Source organism: Canis lupus, chromosome 8 (genome assembly GCF_011100685.1).
Source record: "Canis lupus familiaris isolate Mischka breed German Shepherd chromosome 8, alternate assembly UU_Cfam_GSD_1.0, whole genome shotgun sequence".
In the NCBI taxonomy this organism is placed as follows: domain Eukaryota; kingdom Metazoa; phylum Chordata; class Mammalia; order Carnivora; family Canidae; genus Canis; species Canis lupus.
The window spans coordinates 9219771-9245318 of record NC_049229.1 but is presented as its reverse complement, the minus strand read 5'-3'; the positions used below and the strand labels follow the sequence as shown (position 1 = coordinate 9245318).

The window sequence follows — 25548 nt, the reverse complement described above, 5'->3', positions numbered from 1 at the left end:
AATTTATCTTATAGTTCCAGAGATGAGAAATCCGAATGGGTCTCACTGGCCTAAGAGAACGTGTTTCCTTGCCTTTTCCATTTTCTAGAGGCTCCCCACACTCCTTGGCCCTCCACCATCTTCAATGAGTAGTGAATTCTCCTCGTTTTCTATCACATATCACAAATATGTATCACATATTTATTCTACTGCAGTGGATATCCAAGCTCCCCATAGAGATCAAGCTGATGAGGGCAGTTGCTTCAGTCTTGGACTGCCATGGCCAATTAGAGAAAATACCATAAAAGGCTTGCCTTTACCTCCTCCCCTTTCCTCTTCCACATTTAAGGACCATTGTGATTACATTGTGCTAAACCCAGATAATACAAGATCATCTCTCTGTTTAAAGTGAGCGATTAACAGCCTTAATTCCATCTGCTACCTTAATTTATCTTTATTATAACATATTTACAAGTTTGGGGTATTTCGATGTAGACGTCTTTAGGAGGAGAGGGAAGTGATTCTTCTATCACAATCTTTTCTCTGACCTGAAGATTCACATCCAGCCCATATCCAAAATACACTGACCACATCCCAAGATCACCCTCAGTCATTTTAGAATCAACTCAAAGTCCAGGGATGCCTGGGCGGCTCAGCAGTTGAACGTCTGCTTTTGGCTCAAGGCGTGATCCTGGAATTCCCAGATTGAGTCGCACATCGGGCTCCCTGTGGGGAGCCTGGTTCTCCCTCTGCCTATGTCTCTGCCCCTCTCTGTGTCTCTCATGAATAAATAAATAAAATCTTAAAAAAAAAAAAACACTCAAAGTCCAAAACCTCATTAGCTCAAAAGTCCCAGATCTCAGTGTGTGCATTTGAATATCCTGGGTATCTTGTTAAAATGTAGATTCTGCTTCAGTGGGTCTGTCAGGTAGCAGGTAGGAGTGTAAGGTGTGATTGTCTGAGATTACCTTTCTAAGCAGCGCTCACATTTTGATGCTTCAGGTCCATGGACCACATTCTAAATAGCAAGAATTTAACTTTTTTTTCCCCAAAAGCCTTAATGGGTATTGTTGGAAAACCTTTCATGAAATTTGGATTTAGACTTTTGGATTGAATACACAGAGCAGATCTTTGACAGACTTTAATATGCTATCTAGGGGGACACACCCATACACACTCACACACCCAAAAAAATGAGGGAAGGAGAAGGCCAAATGCTTGTGCCTAGGGCTTTGACCCAAGTATGTATACTCTTGGCCATGACTTAGAATTGTCATATTTATTCTACTGCAGTGGATATCCAAGCTCCCCACATAATCAAGCTGATGAGGGCAGTCGCTTCAGTCTTGAACCGCCATGGCCAGTTAGAGAAAATACCATAAAGGGCTTGCCTTACCTCCTACCTCTTATGTTGCAAGGAAGATTGAAGAGCAGAGACCACAACTGTCCTTACCCCAGCCGACTTTATTCCTCTGAGTTGTTCCCATCCATTTGTAGGACTTCAGTCTATATAGTTTCTTGCGATCTGACTGATTAATTACAATGTAACTTCCACCTTGAGAATGGACCAGGTACTGCAATTGTCCAGAAATGGTTGCCTAGTTCCCCCCATCAGATGGTCTGCCTCTTTAGGGATGGATGTCCCCAAGGCAAGCTGAATTCACATAAGAATTCCTGATGAAAGAATAAACAGAAAGTAGATACCAAATGAGCTTACTGGGTTAGGGTTGAATGGTTCTCATCCAAAAAGAAGATTCAGTGAGGTGTAAGCCTGCTTCTTGCTGTTTAGAATCAGTTTAACCAGAGCCCAGGGTGGACCATCAACTCTCCATAAGTGGCATTTTTTTAATAGGACAGTACCATAGCTTTGAGAACAGACTCTCTTCTGTCTTAAGTAATATTCATGCCACACTGGCCAAGCTCAAAGGACTACTTACATGTGTATTTTAGAATCCACAAAGGGGAGAAACTATTGGTCATCCTAGCAGCTGATTAAGTCAGAAATGCCAGGCAAGGGATGGCACCTATATGGCCCATGTTTTGCCAGCACATTCCCTGTCCTTATGAGAGATGTTCTCACCATTGCCTGTGGAGAGTTATTGAACCTACAGGGAGGCACTGATCAGTGGTAAAGGATGTTTGGAAGATTGGAGAATTTTGCTTCAGTTACACTGTCTTTCTCATAGATTTCTGATTTTACTAGGCTTACGTTAAACTGGAACATTCACTCCTAAACTTTGAAGCATAGCATCAGGCTTATATTTTTGACTGTGTTAGTCCTCACCGATTGTCATTTTACAATCCAGAGTCACATGTGTCTTTTGATGTTCTTAAAATTGTTATATGATGTTGTTTTATTTCTCTACCTAGCAAATTATGAGTGGCGATCATATCTTACTTCAATATGCCTGAAAAATAATAAACTGTTGCTAGATGCTAAGTTCTTTTTAATTGATTGGCTTCTAGAGACCCTTGAAAATCAGTGAGGTCACTCTTAGGCAGTGATTCTCACTTTGTTCACTCATTAGAGTTTTTAAAAAAATTCATATGTATGCTCCAAGCCAGAATAATTAAATCAGGTTCTCTAGAGGTTAGGACCAGAACTTGCCATTGGTTTAAAGCTTCCTGGGTGATTCAAGTGCACCACCAAGGGCAAGAATTTCTGCAGTAGATGCAAGCACTTTGTGAGAAGGAAGCACAGAGAGGCTTAGGAAAGCCCACCTGCTTTGACAGTGAATAGAAAATATGTGTTTGTTTTTGTTTCTCCTCTTAAGGCATAAAGAGGTTAGGAGGAAAGAGGTGATGAATGGTTCAGCTCTGCCCTGGGCTCATTTAAAGGTGCCAGAGGGCTAGTTACAGATTGCCTCAGGGGGATTATCATTATAGGACTGCAATCCAAGGACATTTTACTCCTGCTCCAGTGACCTAAAGGCATCACTGAGAACCTCTGCTACCTTCTAAAGCCATTTGCTGTGGATAAGAGAAGCTTAAATATAGGAGATTCCTTTGGCTTTCTAAATGAGGGAAGAAGTATGGACACAACTGCTTTCCTCTCTTATCTTCTTCAAGCCTCAAAATCTTAACTCTTTGCTCTACCTCTTACTTCTCAATGGCTCCTGTGATCTCTCCCAGACTGATGAAGTTTTCACACTGAAATGTTTCATTCTGTCACCTGTGGGTCTAAAACATGGGCTTGCCCTTCAAACCTTCCTTTCTTTCCTTTTTTAAAAATTAATGTACCAATATTGTGTTTCATCTATGCAAAGACAAGCCAAAGTAAACCAACTCCAAAAATAAACCAAAAAGTGCAACAGGCAACAAGTGAGGCCATATTTGCCTTCCAGTTCTTCTTTGTTCCTTTCTTCTGTATTCCCACTGTTTCTTCCTTAGCTGAAAGCCCTCTGGGTTCTTGTTGCTTTCTAAAGTGTTTGTGTTTTCTATTTATATGCTCTAAACATTACTCAACTATCACACCAAAGTACTTTTCTGTATAATCCACCTAGCTGGGGAGGGGATCACAAAGCGGTTTCTTTTCTTTTCTTTTCTTTTCTTTTCTTTTCTTTTCTTTTCTTTTCTTTTCTTTTCTTTTCTTTTTTCTTTTCTTTCTTTCTGCTTTTCTTTTCTTCTTTTCTTCTTTTCTTTCTTTTCTTTTCTTTTCTTTTTAAAGATTTAATTTATTCTCAAGAGACACAGAAAGAAAGGCAGAAACACAGGAAGAGGGAGAAGCGGGCTCCCTGTAGGGAGCCTGTTGTGGGACTCCATCCCAGGACCCCGGAATCATGCCCTGAGCCAAAGGCAGATGCTCAACCACTGAGCCACCCAGGCATCCCCACAAGGCAGTTTCTAAGGCAATGGTAATTTTCTTCATTTGGATGGAATGTACAATGGCTGTTTATTATTAATCTTTAACCTACTCATATATTATATGTGCTCTTTTGTATATGTGATACTTTTAGCTAAAATAAATTCCAGTCATTTTTTTAAAAAGACTTTAAATGATGTCTTACTGCATTCTAGAACCTTAACTGAAATACCAACATTGGCCATCAGCTAATCCCAAATAAACTATCCACTGTCTTTCCCACTTCTTGACTATAATAACCTTCCCATCCAATCCTGCTGGTTCCTTCAGTACCCCAAACTTCCCACATTTATTTTCACTTCTGAACCTTATTCCCACTGTGTTTCTATCTGAGGAATTCGGTTTCTTCTTCAATCCAAGATTTATACTTTCAACTTTATTTTTTACAGCATATCATTCTGTGCAGTCTCCTTTCTCCTTCCCTGGAGCTCTTCCTGACCTTTACAATCTCCAGATCCATGTTTGATTATGTACTCTCTGTCTTATAGTCTACTTTGCCTATTTTGTTTTTTAGTATCTTTACCATCTTTCCTCAGCTAGAATGTAAAATCCTAGAGGAATGACCATGAATCTTTTGCTACTTTCTTTGAAATATGTTGGAGGAGGCTGTATTTGTTTGGTTTAATCATGTCGAGTGTAGAAATAATCCAGAGAGTGTTACTGTAAATGTGGAGTGAGCCAAGAAATGTTGAAGGCCAGATACAGTCTCTGAGTGCCAAGAACAATGGCCTTTGAAAAGACTTCAAAGCTCTACCAAATGTAATAATCCTACAGGCCAAATCACCTTTTGGAACATTTTTCTCAGAATCACTTGTGCTAATATTATGTTTATAGCACACTTTAGGAAGATGGGCTAAAATTGACAAATGGTACATGATTAATCTATTTTCTGCTTATTATCAAATCAATTTTCTTCCATTTAAAATTTTCTTTTAGGATTTCTTTTCTTTTTTAAAAAGATATTATTTATTTATTCATGAGAGACACGGGGGGGGGGGGGCAGAGAGAGAGAGAGAAAGAGAGAGAGAGAGGTAGAGACATAGGCAGAGGGAGAAGCAGACTTCCTGCAAGGAGCCTGATGTGGGACTCGATCCCGAACCCCAGAATCATGACCTGAGCCAAAGGCAGATGCTCAACCGCTAAGCCACCCATGAGTCCCTATGTTTTATTTTCATCAGCTTTTTAGATAAATGTGGCACATGTCTTGGTTTCTGGGTTTTTTTCTTTATCATTTTCATCTAGGGGAATTACTAAAAAGAGTCCAGGAAAAATGATTGCACTCTCCTGCCATATGGCCTTCCAATAACATGCAGTATTTAATAATGGCTGAAGCTTGTAACTTACCTAAAGCTAGAAGTCGATGTACAAATTGTCCTCTGTTTTTAATGTTTATTTTAATGCTTATTATAATTTCAAGTATTTTATGAGTTAACATAAGGATTATCATGTTAGATGTATGCTACTTGTGTTGTGAATCAAATTTTCACAGTTTAACTTAAATCTGCACATTTATGTTAAAATCCATTATTTTTGCTAGAGATACAATTAAAATCAATTGAGTACTGATGCGTATTTTAATAGATTTATTCACTATCATATGATTTGGATTGGAATACTTCATTGGAATGTCTCTTTACTCTCTGGTCCATGCACACATACACATACATGCACTTTTTGATAGAAAAAATATTATTTAAGATGCACCAGCTTTCTCCCCACCCACTCAGAAAAAGTGCATTGTATAGGCAATTTTGGTGAAATTCTATCAAATACCTAAGTATAAACTATTTCAGAACACATAAAATTTGAAAATCTTGTCTAATAACTTACCAAATCCAGCAAAATTTTAATACTGAAACCTGGAAAAGACAATCTAAGAAAGAAAAGAAAACACAATGGATTGAATGTTTATGTCCATGAGCTTCATATTGAAATCCTAACCCCCAAAGTGATTGGTGTTAGGAACTAGGTCTGAGGAACTATCCTCATGAATGGGGAACTTATAAAAGATACCCCAGAGGTCTCTATCACCCCTTCTGCCATGTATAGTTAGTTACAGGGAAAGGCAGCCATCTGTGAACCAGGAAACAGACTCTCACCAGACACTGAATCTGCTGCTGCCTTGATCTTGGACTTCTCAGCCTCTAGAACAGTTATTTGTAAGCTATCCAGTCTAAGTATTTTGTTACAGCAGCCCAAGCAGACTAAGACAGAAAGGAAACTGTAGACTGTGTTCACTAATGGAGTAGTTAATGTATTTAAACACAATTCACTGGGCACTCTGATAAGCCTTTTTCAGATGTATAGAAAAGTTAATTAAATTGCCAGGAATCACCCATTTGCTTACTAGTAAAATTGTACTTAAAACCCAGGAATATCTGAAATCAGAACCCACATGCAATTAATGAAATGCCTTTGCTTTGTGGATATAAAATCCCTAAATAAAGTGTTGAGAAAAATAGAATCTATAAGAATACAAAAGAATAATACAAAATAACCAAGAAAATTGTTCTAGGAATAAAAAGTTGATTTGACATTATTAGTCAACTTTTATAATCTTTTATGAATTTTAATAAGAAATAGTTAACTTAAATCAAAAACACCATTTTGACAAGAATATGTTAGGCACCGCCCAATTAAGGTTAAGAAGAAGAAGCTGTCTTTACTAGTATTTAACATTGTTCAGGAAGTTCTTACCAGGGACGCCTGGGTGGCTCAGCAGTTGAGCATCTGCCTTTGGCTCAGGGCATGATCCCAGAGTCCCAGGATTGAGTCCCCCGCTTCCTGAAAGGAGCCTGCTTCTCCCTCTGCTTATGTCTCTGCCTCTCTCTGTGTGTATCTCTCGTGAATGAATAAATAAAATCTTTTAAAAAAAGGAAGTTCTTAGCAAATGTTCTTTTCTACAAAAAGAAATGAAATAGAAATACTGGAAAAGAAGAGGCAAAATGATACTGATTTGCAGTAGATTTGATAACTTGGAAAGTCCATATGTAGGTCTTGATTCAGGATGATCTAAATTATTCTCCAGAAAAAAAAAAATTATTCTCCAGAACATCCCTCTTTAAAATGTCCATGCATTTTAGCCTAATTTGTCCACATTCAAAACCTGCATTACTATCACAGTTATCACTCTCATTTTACAGATGTGGTCACCAAGACCTACAGAATCAGGAATCATGGCCAGGCTCAGACACCTCATAAGTGGTGAAGCTGGGTTTCAAACCAGGCAGTCTTGCTCCAGAACTGGCATTCCTAACACATTACACTGTATTGAATAACACAGTCCTTTCTGCCTCCATGTCATCTACATGCCCAGCACAGAGTGAACTCTGCTGTCACATGAAATAATATTCAATCACAGGAGAATATTCCTGTAGACTAGGAAAGGAGCTTATTATCCAAATTTCAAGGATTACGTATATAATTTGAAAATTACTTTGTTCCCCTCCCTCTCAATGCTGGAATATCTCATTGGAAAAACATTACTACCTAAAACTGTAACAGGAAACATCAGATCTATATAAAAATTTACATCTATCTTCTTTTAAACATTTTTCCTATGCTATTTATCCTCTGTTATCCTGAAATCACTAGATAGATTGTTTAGAATTTATATGCTGATAAAATTTACCCTTTGTTACTTTAAAGAATAATGACTTTGGGATTTGCAATTTAAAACGAGAGAGAAAATGGAATTAAAAGCTAAAAATCAGATAAGACTGTAATAGTACTATATAAGAATAAAATGTATAATCAATGAGTAAATGAACAAAGTTGCAATAGTAATTATCACTTACCATATACATGCAGAGCATTTTGATATTCAAAACATGAATGTTGTTGCACAAAATTAATTAAAGCTTGTCCAAACATAGTTAATTTTAGATTAAAAATCATAATCTGCAACTACTTGTGGTATTTTCTAAAAATTGTTTGGTAATGATGATCTTCCAAAATATTTTCTTAATTAGGACCAAAGTTTGTGATTTCATTTACAAAGATGAAATGTGATATAAGATCCTAAAATAAATATAGATAGACCTGTATATGAGATATGTCCCCAAACATGTTAATTTGTAAATTAAATATTCAGAACAAGAATAATTTCATGACCAAAAGAATATCATAAATAAAGATAATAGTTCCAAACTAATGTACCAAAGCCCACTGAATCTACAATGTACCCAATATGAACTAGGTTTCATGTATTTACCATCTACTGTCTTTCAAAGCTATTTTTTGGTTCTTAATGTTGAGTTTTTAACATATTCTAGATACAAGTCCTTTCTCAGAAATGTATTTTACAAATATTTTCTTCCAGATTGTAGCTTTTCTCTTCATTTTCTTAGATCTCTTGAAGACCAGAAATTTTTAATTTTGATAAAGCCTACCAGTTTTTTTTAATTAATTAAAGTTTTGGTTGTATCGAGAAATCTTTGTTTAGCCCAAGGTCGTGAACATTTTCTCTAAAGTTGTCTTCTAGAAGTCTTACGGTTTAGGTTTTCTGTTTAAGTCTAAGATCTGTTTTGAGTTTATTTTTTGCTAATGGTGTAAAAACATAAGATTATTATAAATCTACATATGCATGAATCCTTGAAAAAATATCTACTTTATTTTACCATATTTTAGGCACTACCACTGTATAGTGCCAAATATAATAGTTATTTTTAAATGTTTTCTCATTAAAATGATCGTGAAACTGTTATTTGAGTTTTAATTATACCCGTTTCAAGAGATGAAGAAGTAAGGTACAAAGATACCTTGCAGTTTAGCCATGATAGATGGAAACAGCAGGGAAGCCACTTTGTCTCTTCCCAAAGTCATGTGCTGTCCAGTGTTGTAAAAAATAGTTTTCAACAGTAAAGTCCCATGTTACGAATATCCTGTACTGAGCACAAACAAACATTCTCTTCTGCCTCTGCCTCCCTACTGGAACCTGTCTCCAGACCCCATATCCCTACCATCCTCAATCTCAATATGACCCTATACCCTAATGCGCTGGTAAATGGATAAACTGATGGTCTATTGAAAGAATTCACCTGGAGAATTGGTAAGCAGACTGAGTGAACTACAGATTCACAAACAACATGAATGAGTTACAAATGCATTCGGCTGACAGGAGCTATATTCCAAAGACTACATTTATATGATATTTTGAAAAAGGGATAGAAAATAAATCAGTGGTTGCCAGGGGATGGGGGTAGGGGGCGAGGAGGGGAGTTTCTCCACAGTGGCACAGAAGAATTTGGGAGGAGTTGGTAAAATTGCCGCAATGATGTGTAACACCATAAAACTGTACACAAAAAAGGGTGGATTTTACTTATGTAAATTATACCTCAATACACCTGACTCAAAAGCATAAACTCAGATTTTCAGTGTATAAAGCTCTTATTCTGATGAGTCAGAGTAGACCAATGAGTCAGTCAGCCTGATTGTTGAAAAAGAACCCAGGGAGTTCCTGAGCAGCATGGCCCCTTCTCTCTGTGCTCTGAGCGGCAGCCAGAACTCTTCCTGCATGCAGCAGGCCCTGGATTCAATTCAGCCCTCCCTGAACTCTTGCTTCTTCTGCAATGGGAATACCCAGCAGATTTCACAGCTTTTAAGGGTTTTGTTGTTGATGAATCAAAAGTAAGCATCTGTTTTCATGAAAGGTACAGTGAGACTTAAATGTGAAGCAAAGCATGTAGGACCTCAGTCTGGTGTATCTGTGTGCAAACGTATTTGACAACAGTGATGCCATTTGTTGCCAGAAACCCTGCTGCCTATCAGAGCATTTCAGATAGTACTGTACCCAGCCTCCTCTACCGGCCTTTTGTAAGTAGTCTAAAGGGCGATTTGAAAAATAAATAAATAAATAAATAAATAAATAAATAAATAAATAAATAAATAAATAAATAAAGGGCGATTTGTATGCGGGTGCTCCTCATGTAAATGAGGTCATTATCCTTTTAAAGGTATAACGTTTCCTGTATGTGCTGGAGCTTTCTAAGAAACAGACTTGACCTTTCTTTTCCTCATTCAGGGTGCCTGCGGAGCCTGCACTCATTAGCTAAAATTTGACTCCATGACATTTTTACTTAATTTTCTTTTTTCCTCTATGTTGGACACATGGGGCCACCATTTATGTTCTTTCTTGACCTGAGATGCTCTCTAATCTCTTTCCAGCTGTGGCATTTGTCATTCAGTCACATCAGGATATGGTGACCCTTCTTTCCCCACGGCAATTCCCAACTGTTAATTGATTCATTTTAGAGAGGGAACTAGACACAGTCCTATGGGCTTAGCTCCATTTAATTAGTGTTAACCAGAACAGTGGATAGAAAAGCAATTTCCTCTGCAGTGGAAACATTTTTTATAAGGTAGTAGAGGAACAGTAATAGTTTTTAAAGCCCTTAAATTTTTAAGTGCTATGGGTTGGTAATAGATTTAAAAGCAGTATTGCCTTCTATTAATATTGATGGGGACAATAATTACAAATACTATTAATGATAACTGGGATTCAAACCCACATCTTTCCAATTACAAAGCCCACACTGTTAATCTAAATTATGCTAAGATATTTTTGTGATAACCACTGAGTCTGTGCTAGTTACTTTGAGTCTTTCTCATGGCCCAGTCAAGTTAGCTTTACTAAGCCAGTTTAATAGGCAGAGAGACTGAGGTTCAGAGAGGTGATCTGTGACTTACCTAAGGTTACTTATTTGCTATGAACAGGATTAGTAGCCAGGTCTGCTCTGACACTGTGTCCATGGTTTTCATCACCACTACACCATACTGCCTTTAAAGTACTAAGGAACTAGCAAGGACATCTCTGAAAAGCATTGCTAGACACTTTTTAAAGTGTGATCCAAATTACGGTTTTGACAGGCTTTGCTTTTAAAGTTCAAATACTATATTTACACATTGTTGGGACTTTGTAAAATATAGAACCTCGGAACTGCAGACAAGCATGGGTTTCGAAGCCATTGCTTTATTTATTCAGCCATGATTGAATCATATTAATTGATCATCGATATGTACATATGAAGTGAGAGAAGGTGTGGTCTCTATCTTCCAGCAATCTGTTAGGTCAGATATGAACAGATAAAGGAATAAGGGAGGGCGTGGCAGTATAGAGTGATACATTTTATAATACAGATGTGCCCAGGAGCTTATGAGAATAGAGAAGAGGACAGTTTACCTCACAAAGACAGTCACACCACAAAAGGCTTCCAGTGCAGGTGATACTGAGCTAAGTTTGGGGATGAGCGGAGTTAGCTACCTAGGGGTAGCAGCCACATGCTAAACAAAGCAAGAATTTGGGTGAAAGGGAAGCATACCTCACTAGTGGCTGGAGCAAAATGTTGAGGGGAATGTTCCCGGTAGATTTCTCAGTATAGAGATGGACTGAATAAAGTAGCTTTGCCCTATAGCTAGCCTTTGGTTACATGGTGTTCTATTTTGTATGTCTTTCATCTCGGAGCACCTTCTAGGCAGGAGGCACACTGCTGCTTCTAAAGCAGTTGTTCTGTAACAGCAGAGTGAGTGGTTGTCTGAGAGGGAAACAAAGGGTGGGTCACTCAGGCATTAACTAGAACTCTCCTGGTTCATGAACAGATGGTAAACTGCTTCCTGAGCAGAGTTTTAGCCCTGCCATCAAACACTCCTGTCTTGCTACTTGCTTCTGGTTATACAGAGGGGGAAAAAAAAAGAAGAAGAAGGATTTATTTCCTTCTGAGCGAGGATGAATAATACATGCAGACTGTCCTAATTTTCATGATAGAACATAGGCCTTGTCACCCACATGTGTGGTGTCTAGCAAGTGCATAGGGGTCTCTCCTTGTCTGTTAGTAATTATAAATACCTGAAAGTATTAACATAATTAGCTTTCTGTGACCTAGCAGTATATAATTATAATAAATAAACCTATTGTAACTATGCTTTAAAAAAAGAGACTATCATTGTGACCCTTTGGCAAGTCATCCAGTAGTGCTTGTTACATGATCATGTTCATGAATGTACCCATTCAATTCCTTCCATCACTCTTAAGATTTATGAGCTCCTCTTACTTTCTAAAGTCTTTTTTCTTTTGTAGATTTGATGAGCATTCACTTGTTTTCTTTGGGTTGGTGTTTTAACTTTTTATTCATCAGGTGTAATACATATAATATTACACATATATATGGGTATGTGTGTATATATCTATATACATATGTAACAGGAAATTTACTGTTTCTTTGTTTCCTGTGTATTAGAAATATTTCTCATAATATAGGAAACAAGCTTCTAAATTGTATTTTACCCCAAGTAGTTAATTGTTAATCATTTGTTAAATGTTTTCCTGCTGTATTGATTTATGATATTTCCTCTTATCATGTTTTAAATTCATACATAGCGTGGATTACTGTGCCATCAGTATCTGGCTTTTTCTCTCTCTTGTCTTATGCACAGCTGGCACACTTTAAAATATTATAGTTTTATAGACTATTCTGATATTAACTAGGGCTGAATTTCATCATTACTCTCCTTTTAAACTTTTCCATTCATATCAGAATATTTTCTATTTCTCTTACACAAGACCTCCAGAATAATTCCATTAAGCCCATTAAAATTTTGTTAGACTATTCTGTTAGAATATGAAGATAGATGTTTTTCTTAAAAGTGAGCCCTCATGTATAATTTATTATGGCCTATTTAAAATAGTTCATTTAAAGCCCTTAGATGATCTTTATTCCTCTACTCTATTTTCTTCTCAAGTATATTTATTTTTTAATTTTTTGTTTGAAAATTGTCCTGTTCTAGAAAAGACTGGAAAGAATTACAGTTGAAAAATTCAGCTTTTTCTGTTTTGTTTGTTAGCATTAAACTAGTGTGTGTGTGTGTGTGTGTGTGTGTGTGTGTGTGTATGTGTCTTCATGTTTCGGGACATCTCTGCTTCATTCCTTCCACATATAACACAGCTGCAAGGTCCTTTGTTCTGTTTCAGGCTTTTTCAAAGCTTCGGCTTTTTCTTTCTATCAGTCTTCTTGGGGTGGCTCTTAACTGGCCAGAACCACCGTTGACTTCACTGGACTGTGTGCTTCTCCTTCTGTAGCTGATGCATTTTCTTTTTCAGAGGGAGCTTGACAGAGTTTCCTGGGCAGTTAAGTCAGCTTCTCTAGCTCCCACCCTTTTTCCTTCCTAATTAGGGTAACTTATTATTGTGCTATCAGTCTGGCTTGAGAGACCATTCCTCTTGGAGATATTTATTTATTTATTTATTTATTTATTTATTTATTTATTTATTTATGGATCTCTGGCCATGGACTTATAAAATATTTTCCCAGAACTTTCTGAACTGCCTAATCAACATATCTAAGTACATTTTATGTTTTGTTTTTTTTTTCTCTTGGCTGCTATAACCTCTGGGATAGTCATAGCCTCCTAAGTTCCCATCATTGCACCTCACTAACGTTTTTCTGGTCAGATATGAGTTGAAAATGGAAATTCCCATCTCATTTCTTCAAAGGGAGAATTTGGTACAAACATGGCTTGGAAAGACTGGGACAAATGAAGAAGCAGAAAGAAATGACCAGCCTCAGGGTGCAGAAATGTGTGTATGGGAGGCAGGGGTAGTAAAGACATATGCAAGCATAATTTTACAAGCACTGTCAAGTATCTAGGCCACAAGAGCATGGAAATGATCTGTTGTCATCTTTCTGGTACCTGCCATGTGGACAATTGGGAGTCACTTTCCTAACTGTCCTGACAGTACACCAAAGATGAAATGTCAAGAGCTCATAGTAATTATAATTATAAAGAAATATGTAGTTAATCCTATAAATTGTCTATAATTACATGAAATCAGACTATATAAAATGTTCCTTCTTAATCTCATTCTCTACTTTTCAAAATACAACACACTTCATCCTTCAAGGTTATATTCAGTATCCATTCTTGATGAAACTTTCCCTGACAGATCCGGGCAGTTCTAGTCACCCTTTCTTTTTTTTTTTTTTTTTTTTTTTTTTTTAGATTTTATTTATTTATTCATAGAAACACACAGAGAGAGACAGAGACAGAGACAGAGACAGAGATAGAGACACAGGCAGAGGGAAAAGCAGGCACCATACAGAGAGCCCGACGTGGGACCCGATCCAGGGTCTCCAGGATCACGCCCTGGGCTGCAGGCGGCACCAAACCGCTGTGCCACTGGGGCTGCCCCTAGTCACCCTTTCTTTTGGGTTTCCATCTCTGCATTTTCTATTACAATTATTATGGATGTGTCATCCTCACTTTGACTTTGAACCCTTGACAACAGATATTGTGTTCCCTGTCATTTTTGTATTTCAAGCTTAGTATGTTACAGATACATTAATAAAACTAACATCAGTCTATATGCTTCAAGATAATTAGGACTGCTTGGCCTCCACAAGCTAATTGATGAAAAGTTGTGGACCATGTTGAAGTTACAGATGAGTGTGTGGGTTTCAGTATAAAAAAATATTTCTACTAATTTGAGATATTCTCAAATGCAACAAACTGATTTGTGAGGAGTCATCATTCCACCAATGGTAGCTCTCAAGGAACAGAGGATGGTTTATGTATATCTATTGTGTGTGTGTGTGTCTGGATAAATAATGGGATGTTAAAGTATAATGGTTTCTTATCCCTAAAACTGATGAGTATGTGTATTTATATGCAAATGGAATCCAGGAGCTATTTTCAGTATTCTGGAGGTTAAGGAAAAAGCAAATTTATCTACAACAAATCTTAACAGCTTTAAAATAACTTCATAATGTTTTGCTCTTGGCCAGACTTAGCAATTGAATGGGGCGACTCTGGTTATCTTGAGGACCCAAAACTCCAGTTGGCTGTGAGTGATGCATTACCTTTGATTTCATAACAATTTCAAAACCACTTATTGTTACTAACTCCTATTTGTTTGAAGGCAGAAGGATTTCAAAAACTAGAGTCCATACAGAAAGCATATTAAGAGGATAGTTGATCACAAATCGAATTAATTTCATTTCGTGGTTATTTCACGGACTTTTTTTCTCTCTAGTACCTTTTGCATCTCTGCGATGAGGATGCATGATACAAGGGTAATGTGTTATATTTAATTGCTATTTATAAAGATCTTTTCTAGTGATTCACAAAATAAAGATGCAGTTTATAATCCATTGTGTTTTAATGGACAGAGAAATACAATTTGATCCAGCACAGCTTAGAGAAATTGTATGGTTCAAGTGTGAAGACAATCTAAATCAAGATCCTGTGTTAGCTAGGACAGCTCCTTAATTTCTCTGAGATTCAGTCTTCCCATTCAGAAGTCGAGATAATAATAACATCTACTTCATAGATTGCTTGTGAAGTACGGAAAAGGATGTTACGTGCAGTGTGTTAACCTCTTCTATCTGTCCCAAATTGTTGACACCAGAAAGAGTTAATGCTTCTCCCAAATTGCCAAGATTGTCAATAAGAAAAAAAAATACTGAAAATCTTGGAGGAGCTGACACTATTTTATTTTATCATGCAAATAGTTTTGACCTCCAGAGATTATTTATTTTGCATCAGAAGCCTCATTCCTTCTGTACTGCTAACCAAACAGTTTATTCCATTTTGTGCAACAACTCATCATGAACCTTAAAAGAACTACTGATTATTTTAGAGTTTTTGGCTCAATTACCTGTTTCAAATGATCAGTGACTAAGGAAAGCATGTCATTTTCTCCTCTCTCGCACACTGGTGTATAACAATAGACTTTGAATAGAGCAAATCAGAGAGATACAAATACCAGTATAAGGGGCCCATTGTGCTTAGTTTGTAGCCCTGTCACATGCTTTTAATTTAGGTTGGTTGATTGATTATGACAAACTGACAGATAGCATATTGTTCCTCTCTTGGAGTCTCTAGACACTTTAATATTCTACTCTGATCTGTCCATTTTGATTCCAAAACTTAAGTGAAATGGAATTACAGCATTCACTTTGTTTTCCTGTGCTGAGTGATTATCTCTGAAGTGCAATTTTGTGATTAGGCGAGATGGCATGCCTACACTCAGCTAATACTGATTTCCCCCAGGGTGCAGAACAGGTAAATTCATAATGAATGGATGTTGTGTTTTGATTTCAAATGGATGTAAAACCTCCCCACACTTGGTAGTTTTATTTTAAAAATGTATTTAATTATTCTAAAATTAACAGGAGAATATTAAAATTGAACTTTAGAAAATGGCATTTGAACATAAGTCAAGGGTGCTAACTGCTTATGAATGTTAATCCCCTTAAAAAAGGGAAAAAGGCAGACTTACCTGACATAAACGGGGGCGGGGGGGGGTTGGAGAAGGAGTATGGTCATTGAAAATCTTCAGTTTAATTATTTATATTTTTCTGATTAATTCAAAAATATCTGAGTGCAGCTTGGTATTAGTATTCTCAAATACCAGTGTTCCTTATTTTGAAAACCACAGTAATTATTAACTAATTGGTATAATAGTATCATCATAGCTGCTTGGTTCTGAGGGCTGACTTTTAGGGGGAAGGAGAGAGAAACAGAAAGGAGTTAACGATTGGCACAAAGTATTTTCTTTGATATTTTGAAAACAGATTTTGTCCATGAGTAAGAGAACTAGTTTTAAAGAGAATTTACCATCCCCAAATTAGACATGTTTTGACCAAACCACAGAAGTAGATTATTGGTACCCAAATCATACTCCTTTACTGATAAACATCGACCATAATATTGTGAATCTTGTAATATGCAATTTCTCAAACTTATTTAGGTTGAAATCCTTTTAATAAGGAATATTAACACTAGTCAGAACTTCCTGTAGGCAGTGTTGGTGCATGATCATAGTTCTTTGATCAGCTTCTTCTTCCCACACTTAAATCTCTTAGCATAGTATCTAGTATATATTAAGAGCTCAATAAATCTTATTCTTGTTATTTTAATTATCTTTCCAGCTGAATAAAAGTAATAATTTTCATAAGTTGATTTTCAACAACAAAGCCCCTTAATTTGGAATAAAGTGCTTTTATTCAAGGCTCAAAGAACAACTAACCCATTAAAATTTTCAGTCTTCTATTATGTCCAGTTGTATGTCCTGTGAACCATCAGTAATATTCTTTCTGGTGGAAGTGATTCACTCTCCTAAATGTTCTATTATCTCTTGCCCTGAGGGATGTGATACCCTCAAAGTTGTCCTCATAATTTTGGATATCTACGGAGCAGAGATGAATGGCCTACATTTTCAGTATGCGCTCTCTCTCACCTTGCATACTTGAGTTAACAAGGGAAGCACTTCGTTAAGTGCACTCAGTGAGTGATTTGTTAGCCTATAGCCTGCTCTCCAAGGCAGCAATAGGAAATCTACAAATGTTTATTCCACACAGCATAGAGCTATTGGACATAATTCTTTAGGCAGAGTTAGGAAAGATAAGATGCAATGGTGGTATGATGAAAAGGACAGTGAATTGGGGGCCAGAGCGACTATGGGTTGTAGTTGTAGTTCTATTTAGTATCTTAGTCCACAATTTGTAGTTTCTCTGAAAATCAGAAGTCATTTTATACTTGTTGTGGCGTTTTTTGTTTGTTTGTTTTTACCTATCTTTCTTGCTAGTTTGGTAGGCTCTGTAAAGACATCTTATTCATCTTTAGATCTTTACCCACAATTGTATTATTGACAATATTGAAGGTGCTTAACAAAGTTTCCCCCCAATTCTTTTTGAATAAAATTTTATGAAATCAAGTGCACATGGTCCTAACTTCAATGGAAGTGTAAGCTTTTCAGACTTGGAGAAGTTACCATTAATCACATCTTCTCTTTCTGTGTATGAGAAACTGAAGCTCGTGATGGTTGGGTGAGGTGTCACTTCAGTAATAGCAAAGCTGCAGCCAGCTTTCCTCCTCCCAGGTCAGCACTCTCTGGACTGTACTAGCTAGGCTCAACATTAGGCTATGTATGCAAATAGATCTAGAAAGATATACCCCCTACCCATTAGAATTTTGGGAAACTGGGTGATCCTTTACTTTCAATTCTCTGTATCTTTCTTGATTTGGACAACAACAAAAAACATAAACTAATTTTGTAACACAATAAAAAATATCATTTGGCAAAATATTATTTCAAAAGGTAGTGAATTGGGCAGCCCGGGTGGCTCTGTGGTTTAGCGCCCCCAAGGCCTGATCCTGGAGACCCAGGATCAAGTCCCATGTCGGGCTCCCTGCAGGGAGCCTACTTCTCCCTCTGCCTGTGTCTGCCTCTCTCTGTGTGTCTCTCATGAATAAATAAATAAAATCTTTAAAAAAAAAAAAGGTAGTGAATTTCAATACTTTGCAGGAGTACCATATAGAATAAGTAACAATATGTGTTAAAAGTACCCTACATCATGAACGTGTATTTCTCAAGGAGTGGACTGGATTCACCAGTGTGTTAAGCCCTTCTTATGTATTGGTGAAGAGGCTGCTTGGTTATTTATAGGTCATAATAAATGCTTGGTTATTTTGCCTTAAGAGTTCAAATAACTCTATATCCCCAAGAAGAGGCTGCTCAGATTTCTAATCTGTCTTGCAGGGGGCTCCCCCACTTCTGATGTACCTTTTCATGGTCATATTCAAATATACCATCTTCTGATCTGTCAAATTCAATCCATCAAATTTTTTTCATTAATATTTCTAACTAACTTTTTGGGGGAGAAAAAGCAAAATATTTTTAAGTCACATCAGGTATTTGTAAATCTGATTGAACTCTCCTTTTGTTCATGCCTTCTTCACATTTTACCTATTTTCAAAGTGCCCTGAAACTTTGACTAGCAGGAACAGGGGAGAGAGGGTTGCCGTGCCACACAATTGTAAAGCTGTGGTAAGAAGAATAGTCTCACTGCTATCACGAAGCAGTGTTGCATCTTATCTTTCCTGGCTTTGCCCAGAGTTATATCCATACTGTGTATTAACTATCCTGTATATAATTATCTACAGATCAGACTATCCATTTGGCTTATTTTCCAATGTTACTATTTTTACAGCTTCTGCCACCTTTGAAGACTTTCAGATTCGTCCCCACGCTCTTTTTGTTCATTCATACAGAGCTCCAGCTTTCTGTGATCACTGTGGAGAAATGCTGTGGGGGTTGGTGCGTCAAGGCCTTAAATGTGAAGGTAAGATCTTTCCCTCCCCAGTCAAGTCAGTCACATGCTGGAACATATAAATCATCTGCTTGTGTTGTGCCCTCTACAATTATGTCTTCTTTCCCTCAGATGTCTTCCAGTGATTTTTTGGATGCATGGATTCTGTTTTGTTCATTTCTTTACATTTCCTGTCTTCAGCATATTTGCTCTGACGTGGAAAACCTGATACTCATACTGTTTCCCCTGTGTTTTATGGATCCATTTCTTTTGTGTGATTTTGGCAACAAACTAAAAATAACATTTGCTTCTGAAGTCAGAATTAGTAGGCATTCAACAAATGTGTGTTGAAATACGCAGAGATTTAGGAGATTAATCAAACCATGCAAAGTCATTCAGCTGTAGAGTGACCGACTGGAACTTGTACCCATGTTTCTCATGTGAACAGTGAATAGTGGAAATATTAAAAGAAAATGGTGCTTTCCTAATTATCTACCATGTGGAAACCACCATGTATGGTATCTTACATATTTTCTTAACAGTTCTACAAGGTAGTTATTTTTTTAAAGATTTATTTATTTATGAGAGATACAGAGAGGCAGAGACATAGGCAAAGAGAGAAGTGGGCTCCCCACAGGGATTCCAATGAGGGACTTGATCCCAGGACCCCGGGGCCACAACCTGAGCCAAAGGCAGGTGCTCAACCACTGAGCCACCCAGGCATCCCTACAAGGTAGTTAGCCCTATAAAGTAAGGTATGCAAGGTCATATGGACAAAAAAATTGTGGAACCAGGGTTCAGGTCAATGTAGTTCAGAAGTTGTGATGCTCTGTGATTAACTTTCCCTTACGTATCCACTCACATTAGAACTTGTGGCAGTTAAAAATGCCTCGGGTGTTCTCTTTGGGTTTTCATGGCTCAATCCCTCCGAGCCCAAGTCCATTGTATCAAAGAACATTTTAAAAAATTGATAACCAGAGTAGTTGCTGAACTTGTCCAATAGAATCAGAATTCAAAAACTCACCCTATTTACAAATTGTGAAAAGAAATCAGAAAAAGCTCGAGAGAAAATTTGAATTTCCAAATAGCCCCAAGAAACAGTACTATTTTTAAAAATGCATAATTTAATACCAAAAGAGCTTTTAATTTATGGTTGAACAAAAATCATTTTTACTTTCTCTTTCCAGGGTGCGGTCTGAATTACCATAAGAGATGTGCATTTAAAATACCCAACAATTGCAGTGGCGTGAGGAGGAGAAGGCTCTCCAACGTTTCCCTCACTGGGCTCAGCACTGTCCGCACAGCGTCTGCTGAGCTCTCCAGCAGTGCTCCTGACGAGCCCCTTCTGGTACAGCCTCCTGTTTATCCATTTATCCATTTACATGAGAGATCTGTGGGACGATGGGATAACAGCGTCAATCAAGACAGTGCCCTGGGAGGGAGGACACAGCCAAGGTGTTAATGACTAGATTTCTTTAGGGCCTGTGCTGTAGAGTGTTCAGGGCTTCATCAAATATCCAAAGCTTTGAGTTTGCTTTTTCATCTGTGAACTTCATGCAGTTAGAAATAGGTGAGGTTTCATCGTGGTCATAGGGCCAGAGTGGCACAAACTAATGTGTAAATATTACAAAACATAATTTGTCAAAATCTGGAAACCAGAAGCAAAAGAAGTTCTCTTTGTGACATAGGTGAATATTTCTTCTAGGAGAAAATTTTAAACTTGCTCTTACGAAAATATGAAAGTCTTCAATGTCTTGGCATTACTGGCAGATATTCTGGAGTATTGTCAGAGTGACACTGATTGACAAATGCTGAGAGAAAAATAAGACTTGAATACCTTAAATATTTCCATTATTAGTTCTAATATACTTATGGATATGACTTAAGTATTATTCTTTAAGAGAGTTAAATTTAGATTTTCCAAACATTCAAAACCAAGTAAAAATTGTGATAATTATGTGAATTATTTAAAGTAAGAACATAAACTGACAGTGCAAGACTTTAAATATCCCATATTTACTCCCTCCTTCCAAAGAATATTACAAAGACTTTTTATAATCTAGCTATTATAAAAATCATTTAAGAAATTTAGAAATTATTACAACATTAAGGTTAAATTATTCCTTCTTGGAGTGGAGGGGAGGCAATACATTTTGAAGACATCTCTAAAAAAAGTTGTATCAACTAGTCTCTGGTTTGAAAAATATTTTGTTGTGATCTTTATGTTACAGCGTAAACCAGACATATAGCCCAAATGCATGCTTATTTTGGTAAATAGGAAAATGTTATAGTCTGTTTTCCTGAGACTTCCTTTTAGGACTTTATTGTGTTTTCATTCTTTCATGAAGTAAACCTGTTGGGGGAATGCAAGTACTTAATCCTACCATTAACTAGAAGACTATATTATGTTTAATAGCTATGCAGAATGTATGTGTGTGACTTTATATTATTTTGTAAAGTTGCATGAATTGGAACTACTGGTATTCAAATTGAAAGGTACTTAAATCAAAAGCTGTTTACTTTTCCAGCAACTCATGTCAGCTTCCCAATTCTGAAATTCTTTGATTTAGTTTGAATTTTTATAGACTAGTTCCTCTTGCTCACTGAGACACATGGTGTTTTTAGAATACTTAAAAATTTAGAAGCAAAATTATAAATTAATTGTATATTGTTTTCAATTTTACCAAGAAAAGTTCTTAAAAAATTATTTAATATCCCATCAGAAATCTAAAGCTCTAAAGCCATTCATTATTAGACTAGATTAGAATCCAGATGATTAATGCTAAAGATTCTTCTTTTAAATCGGTGTCAACTTTATATAATATATACATATATATGCATATACACGTTTTACATATATATATGTGCATATATAATACAAAACAGTACATATATAATTTATATAAGTATGAATTGAGTTACATATTTAAGTTATATGCATGCATATATTTACAAATGTATAATTTATATGTGAATATAATTTAGGTTACATAACTATAGTCTTTAACACAGGTTTTTAAATCAAATTATTTAATTGCTTTATTTAACCAAATTAAATAATTATTTCATCATTTGAATTACTTGATTACAAGCTATATTTTACATGAAATGTTGAAATTCATTAGTGCTTTATTGGTAAATGAAAATTTTTATAGTAGAATGCTGAAAATGTTTTTTTTAATATATTTTGAAAAATCTGATTTTAACCATGTCTGTCAAGGAGGCTTATAAGATTGTGACCAAATCAGATATTTGTGAGGTGAGAAAATATTGGGGCCATAAAATACTTTGAAAAATGTTATTATGATAAACTTTCATGACCTTGTATAAAAAGCCTGACAGGCAATGTTTAAATGAGAAATGCCCTTGGAAATCATATTTCTGACACCATTTGACACACTGGCTCTCAAAGTCCTGTTTTACATGTATCAGAGCTCTTTGTGCCCTCATGGTATGCCTGTTTATTTCTTGTTTTATCCAAACACTGAGAAAAGAAGCAAACACTGGCCCACTTTGAGGAGGGCACATATTTTCTGGTTGTCTTGGGTCACAGTCATGCCTTGGCTACTTCATGTCAGGACAAAACCAGTCTGCTCTACCAAGGCATTTTGGAGTACAGTGAATATGTCCTTCTTTATCCCTGGGCAAGACATAAAAGGTCAGCAATTACAGTTTAAAATTTATAGCAAATACCTAATCAAAAGTAGTATTATGGAAATAATACTAAAACCTTTTAGTTCTCTATACAATAAAAGATATTTTTCCACTTCTGAAAAAGACAATGATCAAGATATAAAGATGGCATTCCTTATTAATCTCATTATATCACCCATGTTGAAAAGTTACCCATGACAAGTGTAGAGATTTTTTCTAAAATGTAAGAAAATGATTTTTCCTGTCCATACTTGATGATTATTTTTTTTGTATTTTAATAGATGTTTATTGTTTTAAACTACTGAGTTTGTTATGCAGTAATAGTTAACAAATACAATTATATTTCATTAGAAAATCATCCTTTACAAGAATTTTTAATTTATTGCAATAGTTTATATTATTGCAATAGTTTTATATGGCATTCTCTCATGAAATTTGTTTCTTTTTTTTTTAATAATAAATTTATTTTTTATTGGTATTCAATTTACCAACATACAGAATAACACCCAGTGCTCATCCCGTCAAGTGCCCCCCTCAGTGCCCATCACCCATTCACCCCCACCCCCCGCCCTCCTCCCCTTCCATCACCCCTAGTTCATTTCCCAGAGTTAGGGGTCTTTATGTTCTGTCTCCCTTTCTGATATTTCCCACACATTTCGTCTCCCTTCCCTTATATTCCCTTTCACTATTATTTATATTCCCCAAATGAATGAGAACATATAATGTTTGTCCTTCTCCGATTGACTTATTTCACTCAGCATAATACCCTCCAGTTCCATCCACATTGAAGCAAATGGTGGGTATTTGTCGTTTCTAATGGCTGAGGAATATTCCATTGTATACATAAACCACATCTTCTTTATCCATTCATCTTTCGATGGACACTGAGGCTCCTTCCACAATTTGGCTATTGTGGCCATTGCTGCTAGAAACATTGGGGTGCAGGTGTCCCGGCGTTTCATTGCATCTGAATCTTTGGGGTAAATCCCCAGCAGTGCAATTGCTGGGTCGTAGGGCAGGTCTATTTTTAACTCTTTGAGGAACCTCCACACAGTTTTCCAGAGTGGCTGCACCAGTTCACATTCCCACCAACAGTGTAAGAGGGTTCCCTTTTCTCCGCATCCGCTCCAACATTTGTGGTTTCCTGCCTTGTTAATTTTCCCCATTCTCACTGGTGTGAGGTGGTATCTCATTGTGGTTTTGATTTGTATTTCCCTGATGGCAAGTGATGCAGAGCATTTTCTCATGTGCGTGTTGGCCATGTTTGTGTCTTCTTCTGTGAGATTTCTCTTCATGTCTTTTGCCCATTTCATGATTGGATTGTTCGTTTCTTTGCTGTTGAGTTTAAGAAGTTCTTTATAGATTTTGGATACTAGCCCTTTATCTGATATGTCATTTGCAAATATCTTCTCCCATTCTGTAGGTTGTCTTTTAGTTTTGTTGACTGTATTCTTTGCTGTGCAAAAGCTTCTTATCTTGATGAAGTCCCAATAGTTCATTTGTGCTTTTGTTTCTTTTGCCTTCGTGGATGTATCTTGCAAGAAGTTACTGTGGCCGAGTTCAAAAAGGGTGTTGCCTGTGTTCTCCTCTAGGATTTTGATGGACTCTTGTCTCACATTTAGATCTTTCATCCATTTTGAGTTTATCTTTGTGTATGGTGCAAGAGAGTGGTCTAGTTTCATTCTTCTGCATGTGGATGTCCAATTTTCCCAGCACCATTTATTGAAGAGGCTGTCTTTCTTCCAGTGGATAGTCTTTCCTCCTTTATCGAATATTAGTTGACCATAAAGTTTAGGGTCCACTTCTGGGTTCTCTGTTCTGTTCCATTGATCTATGTGTCTGTTTTTGTGCCAGTACCACACTGTCTTGATGACCACAGCTTTGTAGTACAACCTGAAATCTGGCATTGTGATGCCCCCAGCTATGGTTTTCTTTTTTAAAATTCCCGTGGCTATTCGGGGTCTTTTCTGATTCCACACAAATCTTAAAATAATTTGTTCTAACTTTCTGAAGAAAGTCCATGGTATTTTGATAGGGATTGCATTAAACGTGTAAATTGCCCTGGGTAACTTTGACATTTTCACAATATTAATTCTGCCAATCCATGAGCATGGAATATTTTTCCACCTCTTTGTGTCTTCCTCAATTTCTTTCAGAAGTGTTCTATAGTTTTTAGGGTATAGATCCTTTACCTCTTTGGTTAGGTTTATTCCTAGGTATCTTCTGCTTTTGGGTGCAATTGTAAATGGGATTGACTCCTTAATTTCTCTTTCTTCAGTCTCATTGTTAGTGTATAGAAATGCCACTGATTTCTGGGCATTGATTTTGTATCCTGCCATGCTACCAAATCGCTGTATGAGTTCTAGCAATCTTGGGGTGGAGGCTTTTGGGTTTTCTGTGTAGAGTATCATGTCATCGGCGAAGAGGGAGAGTTTGACTTCTTCTTTGCCAATTTGAATGCCTTTAATGTCTTTTTGTTGTCTGATTGCTGAGGCTAGGACTTCCAGTACTATGTTGAATAGCAGTGGTGAGAGTGGACATCCCTGTCTTGTTCCTGATCTTAGGGGAAAGGCTCCCAGTGCTTCCCCATTGAGAATGATATTTGCTGTGGGCTTTTCGTAGATGGCTTTTAAGATGTCGAGGAATGTTCCCTCTATCCCTACACTCTGAAGAGTTTTGATCAGAAATGGATGCTGTATTTTGTCAAATGCTTTCTCTGCATCTAATGAGAGGATCATATGGTTCTTGGTTTTTCTCTTGCTGATATGATGAATCACATTGATTGTTTTACGAGTGTTGAACCAGCCTTTTGTCCCAGGGATAAATCCTAGTTGGTCATGGTGAATAATTTTCTTAATGTACTGTTGGATCCTATTGGCCAGTATCGTGTTGAGAATTTTTGCATCCATGTTCATCAGGGATATTGGTCTGTAATTCTCCTTTTTGGTAGGGTCTTTGTCTGGTTTTGGA

The 25548-nt window shown here is 36.8% G+C and overlaps 1 protein-coding gene across 3 annotated transcripts in view; it reads left to right on the top strand.

The window, feature by feature from the left end:
• Nucleotides 1–25548, top strand: part of PRKD1 (protein kinase D1) — a 322398-nt gene that overhangs the window by 217385 nt on the left and 79465 nt on the right. For all 3 annotated transcript variants that reach the window (XM_038544379.1, XM_038544380.1, XM_038544381.1), the window contains exons 3-4: nt 18826–18957; nt 20112–20272. In XM_038544379.1, the coding sequence (XP_038400307.1) occupies nt 18826–18957; nt 20112–20272 (293 nt within the window). The remainder of the gene's footprint in view (nt 1–18825; nt 18958–20111; nt 20273–25548) is intronic.